The 20,145-nt window shown below is 37.0% G+C and overlaps 1 protein-coding gene across 4 annotated transcripts in view; it reads right to left on the bottom strand.

Moving 5' to 3' along the window:
* Nucleotides 1-20,145, bottom strand: part of PAX3 (paired box 3) — a 99,819-nt gene that overhangs the window by 46,513 nt on the left and 33,161 nt on the right. Inside the window, exon 5 of one of the 4 annotated variants that reach the window (XM_063306110.1) lies at nucleotides 16,776-16,784. The exons of the other annotated variants lie outside the window; for them this stretch is intronic. Within the exon in view, the coding sequence (XP_063162180.1) occupies nucleotides 16,776-16,784 (9 nt within the window). The remainder of the gene's footprint in view (nucleotides 1-16,775; nucleotides 16,785-20,145) is intronic. 4 annotated transcript variants of the gene reach the window in all.

Genomic DNA, 20,145 nt, shown 5'->3' with positions numbered 1-20,145 from the left:
AACAGTTTGGATTAATATTTTTCACACACACACATACCAAAAAATCCTCCCAAAACAAAACAAAACAAAAAATACTCCATGTAGACTATCCAAAGAACTGTCTTAAGAGAGACTTAAGGTTTTCAGGTATCTCAAAGCAAATTTCCCTAACTAAAACTATGGCAAGCAATTTATTTGGTCCCATCATTTAAATGCACAATAAATGCTTTAAATGCTTTTGGGAAGGGCTGCAAGGAAGCAAAACAAAAACCAGCCAGCAGACAACACATCATTCCCCTTCTCCATTACTCCATGCAATACTCTGTTTGGGGGGCATCCTGATCCTACATGATGTCAATACAGAATTTATCTGATCTTTATATAATTATTTCTATGTGCTCCTTCAAGAACAAACCTCAAAAAAGTGATTTGCATAATAAAACCTTAATAGATACTATCATTTATAACATGGATGCATTTTTTTAGGCATTTGATTGAAATGCTAAGAGCTGAACTGCTAATGATCTCAATTCATTTATTTTTAATTAAATCAAATGTATTGGGTTCTTGGTCTTCTCTGAGCTTTCTTGTTTTCCTGCAGATGTTTCATTGCCATACCAGATAACATCATCAGTTATCTAAATATATTATAGATTTTTTAAATATATATATATATACACATGCATGTACACATACACATACACACACACACACACACACAAGAATAAGATTAATACAAACTAAAATAGAGCAAAAAGGAAAAAGGAAAAAGTGAAAGATAATACTAAAGGTGCAAAAAGAAAAAGAGTAGCAGAAAAATAGAAAAAAAAGAAAAAAGATACAAAGAAATGGCTTCCGATCTTCTTTACAGCAGTTGTAAATAGATTCTTCACCACTTGGATTCTTTATTTTTACCTCTATTTATATTATTTATTACTGTATTTTATTTTGTGTATTTATGGTTATGGTTTTTAATCGATTGTTGTAAACCACCCAGAGTCCCCCAACGGGAGGAGATGGGCGGGGATAAATTAGAAAGAGAGCGAGAGAGAGAAAGAATAATTACAAATTGCCCTCTCTCTCTAAAGTTACATTGTGACTCCCTTCTTTCTATAATCTGCCGTGGTGCCTGTCTTATGGAAACTTCTCCCTCTGGAAGTGAGGTTGGCCTTTTAACATTCCGCAAGTCCCTCAAGACCTGGCTATGAGATCAGGCCTGGGGGTCCCATAGGACCAGGTAGATCTTGCAATGGCTCCCTTACTACTGTTAACATCACCCTCTCCTGTTTTGTGTGCTTTTAATAGGTTTTTATAGTTTTAATGGTTGTGCTGTATGTATTTATTGGTTCTTTTAATTGAGTGTTATACGCCGCCCAGAGTCACCTTCTTGTGAGATGGGCAGCTATATAAATATGATCAATCTATCTATCTATCCTATCTAATTACCAAAACCATAAGTCATAAGTTTGTTTTTATTTTTTTACACAAAAAGTCCATAAGGAGTTTCCAGTCACCAAGATCTGTATATATTGTGTTTAATCAAAGAAGTCAGTTTGGCCATTTCAGCAAATTCTGTCATCTTCATTCCTCTGTTGTAGGTATCGCCAAATCTTTCCATCTTTGTGCATACAATAATCTCACTGCAGTTTTCATACACAAAAACTCATCATCAGTTATCCTACCTGTGTCCTACCAGCTTTGATTGGGACATTGTTTTTTCCTTGATTGTTCTACTTTATCAAGTTCTTGCTTACCTAGGTGAGAAAGGATGTGTTTAGGTCTGCCTCTTTCCTTGGAATACCCCACCCCAAAACAACCAAGGAAGTAACAGTGCTCCAATCAAGGCTGATAAGAAAAGTACCACATATAAACAGCCAGCAAATTCTACTTCCCCATGCACTGATTGTGTCCCTTAGCTTGGTAATGAAATGTATGCAGGAAGAGAGGCAAGCTCAGAGAACACCAAGAACCCACAAATGAACTTTGAACTATGTATATATTCTCTCCTATAGCAATTAAAATTATATATGATTGGTAATCATACTCTGACTAATTTTCCCCTTTGGTCATGTAAAAAATTATAATGTAGAACAAGGTTTGGAGGTATCTGGAGTTGGATCCAGGGAATTCAGGGCTGATGCAGGTCAGGCTTCATATTGTGCACCTTGGCTTTAAAAATCAAAATAAAAAAACTCTGTTACAATAAATATGCAGGCCAATTAAAATGTATTCTTTCAACTGAAAGACAAATCAAACACATTTTTAATCTGCAACAAAACTCAAGGGAAGGCAAGGGAGAAGAGATGAGATTTTAAAGATTCTCTTTCAAAATATTGAAAGTTAAAACCATCTATCTTCAAAGGGCAGAAAGTTCCAAAGCTTGGAAATCACTATGGAAAAGCCCCCTCCCCACTAGTGCCACTAGGTACTGTAAGTGCCAGCATCTACTGTAATGCCACTTGCATTTCCATAGACAGCATCAAGTTCAAGAGGAAACCTAAGCAAGGAAATTCAGTATTTAGGGAAGTATAAACTCATACAATACATGATGTGCTTCTCAATCCCAAACAGGATGGTCAGACTTTGGGGTTTTGTGAACACAGGTAGCCTTGACCAGTCACAAATACCTGTTCACTGGGGCAGGGGGGAACTTGCTTCATATAACCACTGCTGTTTCTCTAGCCATCCTCAAATGCTCTCTCCTGACCCAAACAAAGCTCTACAACATTTTTATTTCCTAAGCATGCCTATAGTTTATGAGAGGGGATTTCTTATAAATAATATGCTACAAACCATTATTTTGCTTTACATTATTCCAACTTCCTACTGAATTCTTTTTTTTATGTTAAGCAGGGCTGGGTATCCCTACCTGTTGCTTACTATTGCAGTTCAGCCAGATATGTTTTTCATAATACCACCATTTTATTTGGGCAAAGTTTCAGTTTACCACCTCCTTGTAGCTACGTGTCTAGCAACAAGTATTTAGAATGAATGTGTGCCTCATTTTCCATCAAAGAAGCTTTTTAAATATATTGATAAGAAGATATCAAACATCACTTAATATGTATCACAACACAGTGAATGCTTTTTTTCTCCAACACAGATTCTAAGCTCTGTTTTCTTTTCTTTGAATATAAAACTGCTTCTTTGACTGCATTTATTTGCATTTTGTAAACAGATGCCAAGAGGTGTTCTTTCCCTTTGTTCTAAAATCCTAACCATTATAAACAGCTAGAAAAATTAAAAGCAGGCCACTCCTAATGATGAAAAAACAAACCAATACCATGACAGAAGAGCAGACAGTCCAACTTTCAGAGAGAAGATAAAAGATACTCCTGTAAATTTGGAAAACACTGAAGCTCATTCCTCTTATTATTATTATTATTTGATGTAATTACACTAATTACGTTACACTGTCAGTCTTTACCCTGTATATTTTGTGTACAATATACACTGCACTGGAAGGAAGCACATTAGTAAACTAACCAAGGAGCAAGAGGGAAGAATCATAAGAACGTTCAATAGAGTAAGGTAAAGGTAAAGGTTTCCCTTGATGTAAAGTCCAGTCGTGTCCAACTCTAGGGGGCGGTGCTCATCTCCGTTTCTAAGCCTTGGAGCCGGCGTTGTCATAGACACTTCCGGGTCATGTGGCCAGCATGACGACTCGGAACGCCGTTACCTTCCCGCCGAAGCGGTACTTATTGATCTACTCACATTTGCATGTTTTCGAACTGCTAGGTGAGCAGGAGCTGGGATTAACAACGGGAGCTCACCCCGCTGCGCGGTTTCGAACCGCCGACCTTCCGATCGACAGCTCAGCGGTTGAACCCGCAGCGCCACCGCGTCCCCTCAATAGAGTAAATGCTAACAATTTGTCCTATATATACTCACAACTAGAGAAGCATGAGGCATGCAATATTTGGAAAAACAGGAACAGCTTCCTTTTCCACTCAAAGCTAAAATCTCACAAATTCACTAAATTTAGAATAAGTCATACTGAATTTGGGTGGATTTTTTTTATTTTCAGACAGCAAAAAAGTCAAGTTTTTTTGACAAACACTAGAAAACAGAAAGTGTTTTAATGTTTCATGTAACCATACTTCCATTCCCTCTAGTGCAAAGCTCATGTATGTATGTATCTGCATTGTTTTCTTTTCTTTTTGCTTTTTTGTTGTTGTTGTTGTTTTACTTAATTTAAAAGTGTTTTAAAAAAGAAAACATAAAATGCTGATGATGAAAAAAAGAGGGTGTTGTGTATAAGAATATTTTCATTTGTAGTTGTCAATCCTTTGATATTTAAAAACCATACACTCCAAGTCAGAATTCCTTATAGCTCATTTGCTATATTCTGATACTTTTTTCATAGGTGATCAAGTATATGGAAAGCTGCTTTATGCTAAATCAGGTAATTTGCCCAGCTTGGACAATATTTTCTGTGCTTGACATGAAACTTCTCTTTCCCTCTCTCTGACAGTAAGTTTTTCATATTGCAACCTAATTGTTTAGTTATGGGCATTGGACATGACGTCTTTCTCAATAAATTAATCCAACAATTTTATAGAGCCTTCCTTTATTCAGACATTTACGGTGACACCAGAGCCTATGTGAGATTATATTTGTTACAGCTCTAGAAAAATAAGGCACACATGATTACAGAACAGTCCAAGTACTTGTCTATTTAGCCCAACTATGGGTAACTAACAGCCTATGACTGAATTAAGTATATTTTCCAAATACCATGAACATTCAATATGTTCTTTAGGGTGCTTTTATTATCCATCCATCCAAACTTTTTCTTACTGATCCAGTGCTTATATTTACAAAATAATTCCTGATTTTAAGATATACATATGTAAGCAGATTTTATTAAACACTTTACTGGATCCATAAGAAGGCAAGACACAATAAAGTCAAGTATTTTTTTCCCATTTATGCTGATGAGAAAAAAATACGCCCATGATTAAATCCCTTCCACTGAAATCAATAGGACTTAAAGATGCTTAACTTCAGCTAAACTGTGCTCTAAAGAATTTTGTATAACTGGATTGCTGCTGGTGCTGCTGAAAATCAACAGAGAACATTACCATTTTTATGAGCACCATGAGGTTTCCATTATGCTAATGATCATCTTGCAAGTGCAGGTTTTCTCAGCAGATCATGTTAAATGCTAAATAAGTAATTACTAATGGTGTGTTCACTACCCTATAGGTAACTTTCTGTTTTGGATGATATTTATATCAGCGTGGCTATTCTTAAGCACCCTTAGCATCACTTGCCACTCACATTTCCCCCCAGATAATCTACCTGATGTAATCATCACAGTGGTTATGAGAAAATCCAATAAAATGATTGGAAAGGATTTATCATTCATTTATTTTGTTTCATTTCATTTAATTATTTATATAATTTTGAGAGAGGTCAAGACTTGAAAATACAAAAGGCCATGAGAATTTTCTCCAAGACAGATTGTCAAAAATGTTGAAGGCCTTTGCAGGCTATTGCACAGCAGAGAATTCTTCCAGGCTGCTGTTGATTATCACCATCACTCTGGATTCATGCTGTGGGGAAGGAGGATCACTGCATTGTCAGAGAAGGGTAGCTGACAAGTCTGTTTGTCAAGACCTATGTACCGTACCTTACATATAGGTCATATAGAAAGATTTGCACTTTCTGTACATCACAGACTTGACAGGTACAACAGCTATAATTTTTGATCCAAAGAACACCGCATCACCTTTATGTTATCTGTAACCTTAATTACAATGTCATTAAGTTTATTTAATAAACACCTTTTAAAAGTGGTACATCTTCTTAAAGCTTTCAGTATGCTATCTTTGAGTCTTAGCTCATTAGAAAGATCTTATAATTATTGTTTCAATGTGTATGTTTATCTATGTAAGTGATATTCCTCCTGAGGAGTTTGCATTAAGCCAGCTTTATAGGTATATTCTAATTTCAAGCAATGAATGGTGACTTATTAATTAACAGGGTCCCAAAGTTAAACATTGACATAGTAATTGTCAATTTTGCTCTTTCTTAAAATGTCCTGTTCTGCCCTTTTTCTAATCACCATCTGATCTCAACATTGCTCACACATCCCAGATTTAAGATTATGAGACAAATATGAAATCAGTCAGGCATCACAAGCTAATCACTAACAAGACATTGCAGGAATATCAGCTTTTAACACTTCATTAATTCAGCACAAACACTATTGGTCTATATAACTTAAGATGAGCCTTCTATGTTACCGTGGCACCATGAACTAATCCATTCTTCAAATATCAGCCAGGCTTGAAGTGTGCTGAGAGGGTTCTGACTTCATCAGTTAGTCAGTGATGATGGGGTAATACATCTAAGAAACAAGAATCATTTTTCCGCCATAACTCACTGAGCAGTTCATCAGTGAGATGATTAAATAACTTACTTTCAACCTTGAGATGCATAATAGTGTTTACCAAGGTAGCCTAATTTTCAGTTCTTTTCATTCTATACACTGGACTTACTGTAGTACTTGATAGATACACCAAGTTTTAATCTACTTTGCTTTGATATTTTTTAAAGATATTAATGTATAATTTATCATTTATCATTCTTCTATTGTAAATAAAACTTTCAGTTGTGGATTGCCCCATGAAACCTACGTTAGTGAAGGATAGTCCATAAATATTTTAAATAAATCAATGTGGAATCAGAATGGATTGCAGGAACTTGGTTCTAACAAAATTGCAACAGTATGGAGGAATGGATGAAATAAGGCTCAGCAAAATAAATATAGGCTATATCCCTTAGAACCCTATTCAGCCCACCTACCAAATGGCTAAAATCGCACTGCTAAGAAGCGTGACAGACATCTGTATGAGACCGTATGACACTCCCTCCCCATTAGCCAGAAAACCACCCTTGGATTTCAACTTCAGTTATTTTCACCCCAGCAAAATCTGGGATGCCTTAGTGCAAATATTTGTGCATTCAAGCACATAACTGTTTATTTTTCTCTCCCCACTCCCAATCCAGGTATTTTTTTAAAAAATAAAAAGTTATAAACCTGACTTAATTTTGCATTTAGAAAAGTTATACCTTTTAAAGTTTAGGATTCAAGCAAATATTCTAATGACTAAATGCTGCACCTGCTGTATAGAACAGCATCTCCCCTCCCACCCCCATACTACCTGCCTCTTGGAAGGGTCTTAAGACCTAATTTTCCCCAATCATTGGGTCAGGAGGTTTTGTGCTGTTTTGACTACTTTTGATTGGTTTGGCTGGATGAAGTTGCTGTGTGTGTGTTATATTTTACTTTTTTTAGTTGTTATGTGTTGTTTTTAATCTGCATACACCACCCGGAGTCACACGCTGATTGGGTGGCTATATAAATTGATTTAATCATTTAATAAATAAACCCTATGAAAGAATCTTGCTTTCACATGTTGTAAAATGTGGTCTTATTTACATACATTATGCAAATAAATTGCACAAGTCTTGGTTTTTCAGTGTGTATATACAAAGTCTTGCAAAAGCCACTGTTATGGAAATATGTTCATCCACACTGAAGATCAAAAAGACCTCAATAAGCAGTAAAACCAATCATGGAATCTCACACTTTTCTCCAAGTTTTCAACATGCTTAACCACATAACCAAGTCAACCAGTTATAACACTGAGAAGATAAAGCAGATGTCCAGAACCTTTCAAGTTTTTGAAATATTTTCAAGTCTTTTGAAAGCCAGCTGGGTGACTTTGGGCCAGTCACTCTCTCTCAGCCCCACTCATCTCACAGGGTTGTTGTTGTGGGGAAAACAGGAGGAGGAAAAAGTATTAGGTATGTTCCCCACCTTGAGCTATTTATAAAAATAATAAAGGCAGAATAAAAAATGGTCCTGAAAATTGATCCATGTAATGTCAAGCTAAGTAATGTATAGGTTGGCCTGACAAAGAATGTTACAGGTTGGCTGACAAGTATCTCTCTCTGAAGAATAGCTATGTATGTACACAATAACTGAATCTCTGTGCAATACACAAATAGCTTCCCAACTCTTTCCCAATGTCTGGTAACCTTTCACATTTTATGTGTTCAGCGCACCAATCTGACAAAGGTTATATACGTATATTCAGCTGAAACCTGTCACCAGGAACCATAGTAAGTTAGATCACAGAATTATGCAAATACACACAAGCAAACACTCCCCCACATCATGATGTAGAAGAGGTCACACAAGTGGTTGTTCTGATGGACTGGAGGGAGTTCAGTTCAGCTGAGAAAAGCAGATGTGGAGGATTACCTTTGCACATCTTCTGATTTAGCTCAGAATTATTTTAGCAGTGTGACTGTGGGACAAAGGAATTGAGGGTGAAGAAGTTGAGATTCTGCAGTGGAACAGACTGGAGAAATAAACCCATAGGCTGCTAGTTACCTACTCCTGGGCTACACAAGTACTCTCTATAAGGAACTCCAGAAATTTTTTTTAAAAACCCAATATGTAAATTAGAAAATACATTAGAATAGGATAACTGTCATCTGTTAAAAGATTGGCTCAACTATGAGTCAGTAATATTTAATAAAGAAATGGACAGAGGTCAGGTCAGAATATTATGCAGACAGTGGGTAGAGAAATTAATGCTGTGATGATATGACTTCACATCATTCTTTGCTACTCGTCCAAAGATTTGGCTACTGTTTTCAACAGAATGCACTTAAGCAACGCATATCAGAACTTAGAGAACCTGTTATACACTTCGGAATGGGGAACTGTAGTACAATTCACTGAAATGCCATACCTTAACTGAGACCCAGTATATAAAACAAGATAATCCAGAATCTTTGCTAGCATCTCTTCAGTCCCTTGGGAAAAAATCAATGAATCGCTTTTATTACAGCAAGAGCAGATTACTTCACTAATGGACAACAATGTTTGACAATTTCAGGGAGATCAAGTAGTTAGAATTGGATGTTATGATGATTACAAAAACTAGAGATACTGGTGTGATCCAGCAGGTGAATTTTTATATGCAGTTTTTATCCAAAGTCACTCAACAAAAATGTACCTTAATGGTTAATAGATGCTGAATATAACCTCTTGCTAATGAAATTTAAATATATCAAAAGATTGCACTTTTAGACCACAAAAAAACTGAATTCAATCTGCCCTTGGAATAAAATGCAATAAATTATCCTTATGAATCTATAGCCAAAAGAGATATAAAGGCGTTTGGTTTGAGGTTTGTTGGTTTGTTCATACTTTTTCAGGCTGTAGTACAATTTTGTGACTGTGCTGTTTTCCAGTGTGCCACTGCTTTCTTTTGCAGAGCAAATCTTGCCTTGTGGAGGTACCTTTTAAATAAAACAGGTCTAGATCAGGCCTTTGAAGGCAACTGGAATAATGGACATTTGAAAAGGAGAGTGAGGAAAAAGAAGAGGAAGAGATTGTGATTGTGTAAATAATCCAATAAAAGAAGGAAGCACAGAGGTTGTATATAATTAGCCCTGGAATTTGTAGACAGTGAAATGTTCATGTCCTGCTACAATAAAATAATCTTGTAATTAACTCTGAAGTTATCTTTAGGTGTCTCATAAATATAAGAAGCTCCTTTTTATATTTTGAATGATGTAAAAGGAATATTGACAGAAATTATTACATTCAGCTGGAATAAAGATTGCAAACATGTCTTTTAAACAACTCCAGATTACCTTTCTCACAAAACCATTACATATATGTGTGTGTGTTTGTGTGTGTGTGTGCGTGTATCTGTATAATGTAAAGTGATCATGTTGAAGTTCATGTCTAATACCATCTTGATTTGTTTCAGTGGCTTGGACCTAAAAATGGAATTAAAAATCTAGTCACTAGAGTTGGTCCCTTCTTTTTGTTTGGTTGTTTTAAAGCTAAAACATTTGTATATTCATCATTTGGAAAAAATATTCTACATTTAATTCTGTGGCCCATATCAGCCAACAAGACACAGCAGGGAACCACTTAAGAACATGAAATTAATTGAGCTCTCCCTTTATTATTCCCTAATGGCTAATGACATCACCACATTTTATCTATTTTTTTTATCTTGCTTACCCTGTTTCTTGCATCAGTCACATATTTATATGTAATCCCACTGATACTTCTCTGCTGTATATCAAAGCTGTATATCAGGGGTGGCCATACTATTGCCAGAAGACCACATGTGGCCCCCACATTCTTTCTTGCTTTTTTCCAGAACCCTTCTGACTATATCACCAAATTTCAATTTCCTGCCACTTTGAGGTGCAAACAGAAAAATTGTCATGTACACCTAAAACAGGCTTAGCACTATTTAGAAAAAGAAAAGAGAAACCCCCACACCTCCCCTCCCAAATAAAAACAAATTAAGAAAATATAGTCTTGGCAACATGAGACATTGCTTCATTCCCTTTACATTATTGCCCTGTCCTCTGCAGTTACTAGTAACGACCAAAATACTAAATGTGCCCCACTCCATCTGTAAATAATTACCAAGCTAATAGTATTAGTTTTTATCCCAAGTGTTTTTTGGGGAGGAGGGAGGAAGATGTAGTTGGCAAGATCATGTAAACATTTCTTTTACAATCCCTTCCTTTTGAAATGACTAGAAATTGTCAAAAGGCACAAACATGCTTTGCAATGTACATTTATTCCAGTGAAGGTTACAAAAGAAAATATCCAGTACATTTAATCTACAATCCTCTTTTTTAGCAGCATTAATCACTATCCTTGATATATGCATTTGTCACTCATTGCAAAGCAGCTGGGAATCTGATTGCTTAACTATTGTGAAATTAGAGATCTATATCTTTTTATTAACTTTTTTTTCATAGATGCATATTTCTCTAAATTCTTTGCTGGCTATAATTCAGTAAAATGTGTTGGGCACAAAATAAAACAATTTAAAATGGCCTATTTGGTTATTATTTAAGAAAATTTGCTTCTATTGAGTAATCTAGACACACATATGACATCAAAGATCTAAAGTATACAAGTTTTATATGTCATTTTATGCATATTGGTACAGAAACAAGTTCAAATAAATTAAATTGGCATTTACTATTGGAAATATATGTAGGATTTGCTGATGCAGTCTACATAGTCCCCACAAACTAGAAATCCAGACTCCTATTTTAAATCCAAACTGGCATGGATCCAAACTTTCCTTCCATTTAGGGAATGGCATTCTTTTTATAAATAAAACACTCTCATCTCACTCTTACCTCTATAGCCTCCTTTACCCTTCTAAATCTGCTCCTGACATTGAAAGGACCCAATGAAAATGAGGGCATGTGTCACAAGGACAACCACAAAACGAGAAGAAATTTAAACATTGGAACAGTAGAGACACATGTATGAGCAGAAGACCCTTCCATACCCTACAGTACCAAATAATATTGGAATTAAGAAAACTGGCTTATATCGAATTATCTAGTGCCCTGTTGAGTTCTCTGACCTGCTACTTTAAATCAGCAATTTCAGGCAAGAGACAGTCTGTATTTCATGTAGATATGCTAGGGATTGAAATTAGGTCCTTCTGCATGTTCGCAATCATGAATGTAAAAGTTGTAGCACTTTTGCCATTTTGTTCCATGTGGCTCTGTCACATAGCTCTTACTGGTTGCCTGCTAGGAAAGATGTTCAATGTGAAAATGGCATTGAAAGCCAAGATCATTTCTCTGGAAGGACTCTGTTTTCACCAGTCTGCCAGAGGCCAAGTTATGATCAATTCAGGCATGAGGACTAAAAGTAGAACACTTCTATTTGTAAACTGGGAGTGATAGTTACTAAAAGATCAGGATGCCTTTGAAGATAAACAAGGTCAAATGTAAATGAAAATGACCTGTCTTCCCTTGCTCAGTTTTCTTTTTATGGTAAGGGGGAAAAAAACCCATCTGACTGTTGTATGGGACACAACAAAGCTGCCTCTCATAGGATGATAGCCTTGTACCAATGGTGCCTTCACTTCAGAAGGGGAGAGTAGAACCCTATGCAGAATTCCTCTCCCAAACTATAGATGAAATGCAACAAACTGGTCTCGTCTGCATTTCTTCTAGAGCACAGTCTTCATGTGCAAAGACTGACAGAAGCCTCACAGGATCATGGGAATATGCAAGGGAGTGCTCTGAAAGAGGATTTAGACAACAGCCAAAGCTTCAGAAGGGAAAACAGAGTCCAATTAACAATACCCCACCTTGCCTTGGTGGTGTGATGAGGTTCAAGTCTTTTTGCTGCCTTTATTTAATTTCTGTCATTTTCTTTTTACACTCTGTGCTATGCATTTTGCTAGGAGCCTTCTACCACTGCTTATAAGAGATGGAGCAGACAAGGTGGACACTAGTGGTTTCCAGACCAGAAATAGCTATTATATAAACATGTAACTACTTAACCTCAAGGCCATCAAGTGCAAAAGTTTCTATTAATTTGGAGAAGTGGAAGGAATAAAACTTTAAGAATATGATCAGTTTCTACATCTTGGCATATCACTCAGCAGTCAGGTGTTACGTATCACTCCAGTCTTGCCTGCAATAAACACTCTAATCCAGCTAAGCCACATCTGCAGGTCTTCAGCCAATTCTAATTTGATCTTATGAGAGCAAACTTCTCTCTTAAAGAAGAATTCCATTGACTTATTCCTTGGGGAGAAATATGGCCTTCTTGCTCCCACTTTGACAACCGTGTGTACATGTGAATACATACAAGTGTATACATATTATACCTGCATCTTTTCACACATATATTCTCAAACCGATTCACCACATATATACTACCCTTTCCAACTATTCTGTTCCAGATTGCTATTCTTGAACATGGAGATGGGAAGGGGGAGGTTTCACATCCTCCTCCTCTCCGCTACAATTAGCAATAGGGAAAGTGCAGTTTATTCCCTGCTGCCTAGCTGATGTGTAAGGTAAAGGTAAAGGTTTCCCTTGACGTAAAGTCCAGTCGAATCCGACTCTAGGGGGCGGTGCTCATCTCCGTTTCTAAGCCTTGGAGCCGGCGTTGTCATAGACACTTCCGGGTCATGTGGCCAGCATGACGACTCGGAACGCCGTTACCTTCCCGCCGAAGCGGTACCTATTGATCTACTCACATTTGCATGTTTTCGAACTGCTAGCTGCAAATAGCTCACATGTGCTTCACCACACATGTCACCAGAGGAAGCATGGAAAACTGAATTAGAATGAAAGCATAACATGTGGTCTTTCTAGATGGTAGGCCAGAAAAATGAAAGATGAACAGCGGGGGTAGGTTGGGAAAAAGAAAAAAATGGAGCCTGATTCAAGTAGTTGTTCATAGCTTTGGGAACCCTCCAACCTATTTGAATGTTCATGATGATGAGTAACATTGCACATAGTGCATCCAACTTGTGAGGAAGCGAGGACAGGCTCATGTGTCAACTCAGTCAAGCACATGCAAAGAGAGGGCAATGTGGAAAAGGATTTCTGTGGCTTGCATTGAATCTATAAAACCAACAGAAATTGTGAGGGAAGTTTTACTCTGTTGTGGTCTTAAAAGAAGAACCTCCTTTAGGCCATATGCAGGAAAATCAGTTGGCATCCCTGACATCAGCAGGTAAAGGACAAACACAGTCTCAGTACAAACTCCCAGGACTTTTTCCTGTTCTGAGTTAAAGTCGCTTTGTGTGCCCCTTTCAAACCACTTTCCTTAAAATGTATATCCCCTTAGCCAATATGTTTTTCTTCAGAATTTGTTCTGTTGGGTGCTGCATACTGCATATTAAAAAACACTTCAAGAATTTCAGGCATGCTCATGCGTCTTGTGGATTATTTGCTTTTCAGTTGGTTTGTTGGCTTTGTTTGGGGTTTGGATTTGCTCCCCCCACCCCCTTGAAGCTAGCCAACAATATGGCACTACACTACCCTTTATGTATATATGTTGCATAATTATGAAGACGCGAAGTATTTATCACCTTTTTGGAGCACGAAGCAGAAAGAAATACAATACTATTACTTCCAGCCAGTGGCTTTCCCAAGATAATTAGATAACACAGTGACTGAAGCCTTGGTTGGTCCAAGGCTTTTCAAGTTAAGTGATTGACATGCCTCTGTCTGGCTGCTCTATTAACTGTTTCATTTTGTTGCTATTTGCAGTTTGCTTGGCTAATACTTCGAACAAATACAGACTGTTTCTTTAGCCCCTTTTTTCTCTTTGACCTTCTCCTGCCCATTTTCTTTGAGTCACTTCAAGCTGCCTTGAAAAGGCCTGTTGAATGCTCACAGTCCATCAGAGTCCCAGGTTCATCCCCTTTGCGGCCCTGAATGAGCCACTTCAAAGATGGGCCGCATTCTTTAATTGCCCTTTGAATTAATATCAAAGGGTCACAATGCGAGTGCCAAAAGAGAAAGAGTCTTTAATGAAGCAAAGAGCTACCATTCATTTGCAGATAAGCACGTTTTTATGCCTGAATGGTCAGCACCCGAGCTAAACACTTTGGGAAGAAGAGGAGATCAGGGCGGGAGGGGGGGGCTGGGGAGGGAGGGAGTCTGAAGTGGTGATTAGTTCAAACAAACAAGAGTAAACAAATTTTCTCAAAAGGAAAAAAGAAAATACAAAAGGCCCCACCCATCCCAACAAGGGAAAATAAGTTAATATGACAGCATGTGTTAAATGCCACAACAGGGGCTGGAAGAGACCAATCCCATCTTGGAGAGAAAACAAAACCAAATTCCTTCAATCATTTTGTAGATTTCTGATCTAGTGCCATTATCATCCCCCTATTCGTTTATCAGCTTGAGGAAACTTGTCCTTTTCTCTCTTTCTGCTATCTCAAAATTGAGCTTATTCAAAGTTTGGGGAATTTTGACTCATTCTGAAACTGTGCTTGGAAACACATGAGAAGTTTCCCTGATGGAATAGAAATAATGCCTTCAAAAATTAATTCATGGAGACTGAATGGTGGGATGTGAAGTCTGAGTCTGAGTTTTTCTTTTTTCTTTTTTCTTTTTTTCTTTTAGTTTCACATAGGGTAATAATTTTTTTACCTATTCTAGGTCTGAAAAATAAAACATTAACAATGTATATCAGTATGTTTGGAATAAAGGTGGCATCTGAATGGAGAAAAAAAATGCAATTAACATGAAAGATAAACCTAATGTTTTTCTTTCTAAATGCTTAAGCACATTCTTGCAAAACTGTTAATACACAGTATTGCTTCTGCTCAAACCCAGGTATTTCAAATATGTTTGTATATTTGTCTCATTCAAAATGGGAACACCTGTTCAGTCTTCTATTTAATAATGTCATTTTTGTGTTTGCTTTGTTAAAAAAGGAGAAAAACAGGGAAGTACATGATGTTATATCTTAATAATTTAAGATGTATAAAGAATCCAGGAGCTGGATTCTTTTCCTTTTCATCCAGTTTTTTTATATTTATTCATAATTTAAAATGTACAGAATTCATTGAGACTCTTCCATCAAGTAAACCTACATGAGGCTACAGCTTCCTTTCAAATTCTTGAGTTCAGTTAAGTGGAAGACTAGACCTCCTGCTTTAAAATTAGAAGAAACTGATTGTAGCACATGTACTAGAACATATGGATGGTGGAACATGGCTGCGATTCTGAGGGCCTATGGTTTAGGAAAGCCCAAAAACAATTCCACAGACTGGCTCTAGTGAAAAAGAAGGAAGACGCCTCTACCTACTTCAGTTGATTGGTTATGTACACCAAGGCAGTGACTAACTGACCAGCTTAGAGATAGACTATGGAAATGTAACACATTAACTGGTTTACACAGAGCTTCTTCCTCAACTAACTGAACACTGTGGCCTTTTTCTTCTCTGCTGATTGGCTGGTGGCAAAAATGAAGAAAGAGGAGTGGTGGCAACAATAGTTAGGAATAGGAGGTGGCGGTGTTACATTGGAAGCAGTGGCATTGAGAGGGAGAAAACAGAGGTGATAATAAGAACAAGATAAGACAGCAACTTGAATAGGAGGTCAGTCAGAAGGAGCTATCTGCCATGAGAGCATGCCCAGGGCCTCCTCAAACCTGGCTGAGTTGTGCTGGCAACTCTGTTATTGAACATATATCCATATGCTCCCTTTTTAGGCTCCTATGATTTAGGAGGTAAGAGGGAAATGTGGCAAACTGCAATTCAGGGATATCTTTTTTTCCTAATCAAAGCACTATCAGAGTAATTATCAGACATTACTTGTGAGGTGATAACGAGGCTTTCCAGTTTTATTTTTTATTATGGCAAATTAGAGAGAGGCTGTTAGAATGAAGAAAATTATTAAGTAGATGGAGGATACTTGCTTTTGTGAATACCATTTCCACTTTATTCTAGCAGCTTAAACAATAATATTGCTGCTTTTCTTCTTTGTTGCATCTATGTGGATAAATCATATGACTGGGCAATTCTTCGAAGGGATGTTTCACTTTGACAAAGTTTTGTAGGAAGCATTCCCTCAAAACAGTTTTTCAAATGACATGACCCCATGCTTCTACACAGTGGAGCATCTGCTATGGGAAGTGCTGGGAGAAGTACTTTGTGCCACATGAATCACATTAAGGAAGAGAAGCATGTCAGCCCCACACCTCAACAAAGCAAATCCTGCCCACCTCACACTGCTCTAATATAATGCCTGGTCCCCTGCAAAATTTACCACTACATCTCAGTTTCAGATTTTTAAACACGTTATCCACATAATACAGAACTGGAACAGATGTGAAGAAAAGCAACCAAAAGGGTCAATGGGAAGAGCATGCAGGACTTCTTATTCAGTGAAGACAAGCACAGCTACAATCTTATATTCACTAACCTGGAAGAAGAGTCCCACTGAACATAAAGGGGCTTACCTTGGAAAAGACATGTATAGTCTTGCGTTGTATGGGAGTACATGATGGAGATTTTTAACATAAAACTTGATATGGAGAATGTTAGTAGAGAGAAAAACTTCATTCCTCTCTCATAACACTAAAACTTAGAAACCACCAGCAAAACTGATTGGCAGGACAGGAAAAGGAAGTATCTGCACTTGCATCAATTTTATGAAGCTCAATGTTCACAATGTGTGACAACCCTCCCTAGCTTGAATGGATTTAAAACAAGGCTACATAACTTTTCCCAGACTGAAAATCACACTATATTTTGAATGTCATGCCAGAACTATGCTCTGAAAATGAGGAGTAAGACCAAACTACATTGGAGTTCATTTAATCAAAATTAAATATACTTAATATGACCTCACTGATCATGGATTGAATCATTTCCCCCTTCAGTCTCATTAAATATTTTGGGGGGTCTTGTGGGCCACACCCAAAGCTTTCAGAAGCCACATGTAGCCTTGGGACACATTCAGGACATCTGCCTCTGGCAACAATTTGGAATTTCCAGGTTCATCATCTTAGGACATCCTGCTGGCCTGTGTATGAAGCCATGACACTGAGCTGGTGATCTTTTACTTCCATGCCTTAAAGTGGTTACATAGAGCACTTCTAAAATTGAATAATAAATACTGGTCTTGGAGTCCATGTCAACTTATGTTGGTCTATTGTAATTGGAGAACTTGAGATTGTGGCTCAAAGGGATTTTTTAAAGTTCTCCCTATTCATTATGGTCTTCAAAATCAAAGGAATAGAAAAGAAAAATGAATGCTATAACCAATGACTAGTGAAATTCTTTTAGCTATATTAGGCTCTAAAGGCATTCTTGGTGGCTGCTCCATGTTTTGGAATTCCCTGCCAACAAAAATCAAGTAAGCTCACTCTCTATTATCTTTCTACAGTCAGGCAAGACCGTTTAATTCCTGAATCGGCAGTTCTTTGATGTTACAGGCTTACTTCTTGCTGAGTTGGGTACCTGTCTAGTTTAATAATGTGTTTTTAATTACTATATGTTTTATTTTTGTTTTTAACTGATTTAACTTGTCCATGGAATAGTGGAAGAGTACATTAATTAAATGAAAAGTATATTGATTGTAATATGGGAATCCTCACTCTGAGGATTTGAACAGCTTAATTCTATTCTATTTGAAGTGAATCACATTAGATTTTAGTAGAAATAATGATGTGCATTTACTGGATCCATGCACCTTCAGAATAACTACTTCTTTGGAGCCCCTTTTCCTATCAACACCTTGAAAACTTTGGTACAATTTAAAGTAGGCTGCTGCAATACAAATGAAACATATGCAAAAATGTTCTTACATAACATTTTGCAGAATTTGATGCATTGAATTGCTACATAATCTACATACACAAAATTTTGGGAAGCTCCTAGTTCCTAGGTTCCAACTTACTCTTACATAGCTTTCTTCTTTACACAGCATATAATTAATTGTGGGTTAGGGTTTAGTTTTAAAAAGAGAACTAACACATTACATAGAATGGCACTATCCATAGTTCCTAGTCTTGATGGCTAACTACTACTTTCAGAATAATGGGGAGCATAGTTTAAATATCAGTTTCCAGGGGATAACAATGGAAGAGGGCAATATTATTGTTCTGGCTGTAACTTGGTCAAATACCTCTAGTCTGCTACTGTGTGACCCATAAAGTGAACAATATGGGCTTCTCACCTGTTCTAGAAACATCCTTCTAGTTTTATTATGGAGATACCAGATAAAAATCCAGATGACCACTAGATCCAGATTACTACTAGATAACAGCACAGAGATTTCTGATCTAGTGGTCATCTGGACCACTTTTTGCAGCATGGACCTGGTAAACTCTGGTACTTAGGTTCTTAAACAAGAGTCATAAAAAAGAATGTCTGAAAATTTTGTTGCTCATATACTGCACAAGAAAACATATCAAAATGTATTCAAAAGTATATTATCATCATCTTTACTACAGTCATTTCTGAGGAAAGCTGGTGGAGGTTTTGTAAGATGCGTGCTTTCCTGCACATTCTTAGTCAGGAATGTGCTTTGCTGCACATTCTTTTTAAGATACCTGTAGACATGACCAAAAACATTGAGCAAGAATCTTTAGCATCATTATTTTGGCCCCTTAGGCACAGAGTTTTTATTTATGTATTTATGGAAATATATAGGTTGTCCAAAACTGTTATGACTCTGGTTGGCTTACAAAATAATTCAGTAAAAACAAAGTTAACTGTTTTATTGTCTTATTTTGTAAGCTGCCCAGAGTCATGACAGATATACATAACTTAACAAAGAAAGTTCAGTTAAACCAACAACTATTCAACTGATTGAAACATCATGCAAGGGGACTGTCAGCCACTCTAGCCCAAGTCCCTAGGGAACAGCCAGGTTTTAGGGGCTCATTTAAATATGGCCAGGGTGGGAGCTGCGGAATCTTGGAAGAAATGGAATTCCTGAGAGGTTTTAACCACAGCTTGTCTTCATAATGTATTGTCTATTAATTGGATTATAAACTAAATTCCAGTGAATGAATAGCCATACTTCAATATACTTGGAAAATTTTAGCCCAGCAATTTATCTTAATTTCATCTCTGAAACACTATGTATTTCTTAATGTTTACTAATTAGCACCTCATACCATTTACAAGTGGGACCTGCAAGAAAAGATCAGAATTCTAGCCACACTATTTTATTTGTTCTCCCCATTCAGTTGGATTTTTTCTCAACCATTCAGTTAGCATTCCACAACCACCAAGCATATTCTGTTTGGATTTTCCCTATTAGGGTTTGACTTCTGAGTACATCTGCAAACCTTAGAACTCCTCTGAGTCTGATAAATCGTGTGTGTGTATAAGAGACAATGTTGATCAAAGATATTTTTGCTGCATAAGGTGGAACAAATGGTAAGCTATGGATCCACCTAAGCCAAGTCAATATTTTATTTTATTTTATTTTATTTTATTTTATTTTATTTTATTTTATTTTATTTTATTTTATTTTAATTATTTGCTTCCTTTGAGTCAGGTTTGACTCCTGGTGACTGCCTGGCTAAGTCCCTGCAGTTTTCTTGGCAAGGTTTTTTGGGAGTGGTTTGCCATTGCCTCCTTCCTAGGGCTGAGAGAGAGTGACTGGCCCAAGGTCACCCAGCTGGCTTTGTGCCTATGGCAGGACAAGAACTTACAGACTCCTGGTTTCTAGCCTGATGCCTTAATCTCTACACCAAGATTAAGATTACACTTAATCTCTTGGCTCTCAAGTCAAGAGATACTGAATACAAAACCAACAAGGAGTTTTCCCTCAAAGGATAGAAAATGCATGCACCTGTTT

The sequence above is a fragment of the Candoia aspera genome, chromosome 6, assembly GCF_035149785.1.
Source record: "Candoia aspera isolate rCanAsp1 chromosome 6, rCanAsp1.hap2, whole genome shotgun sequence".
Classification (NCBI taxonomy): Eukaryota; Metazoa; Chordata; class Lepidosauria; order Squamata; family Boidae; genus Candoia; species Candoia aspera.
The sequence above is the reverse complement of the archived record's forward strand: the minus strand, read 5'-3'. Positions and strand labels throughout refer to the sequence as shown.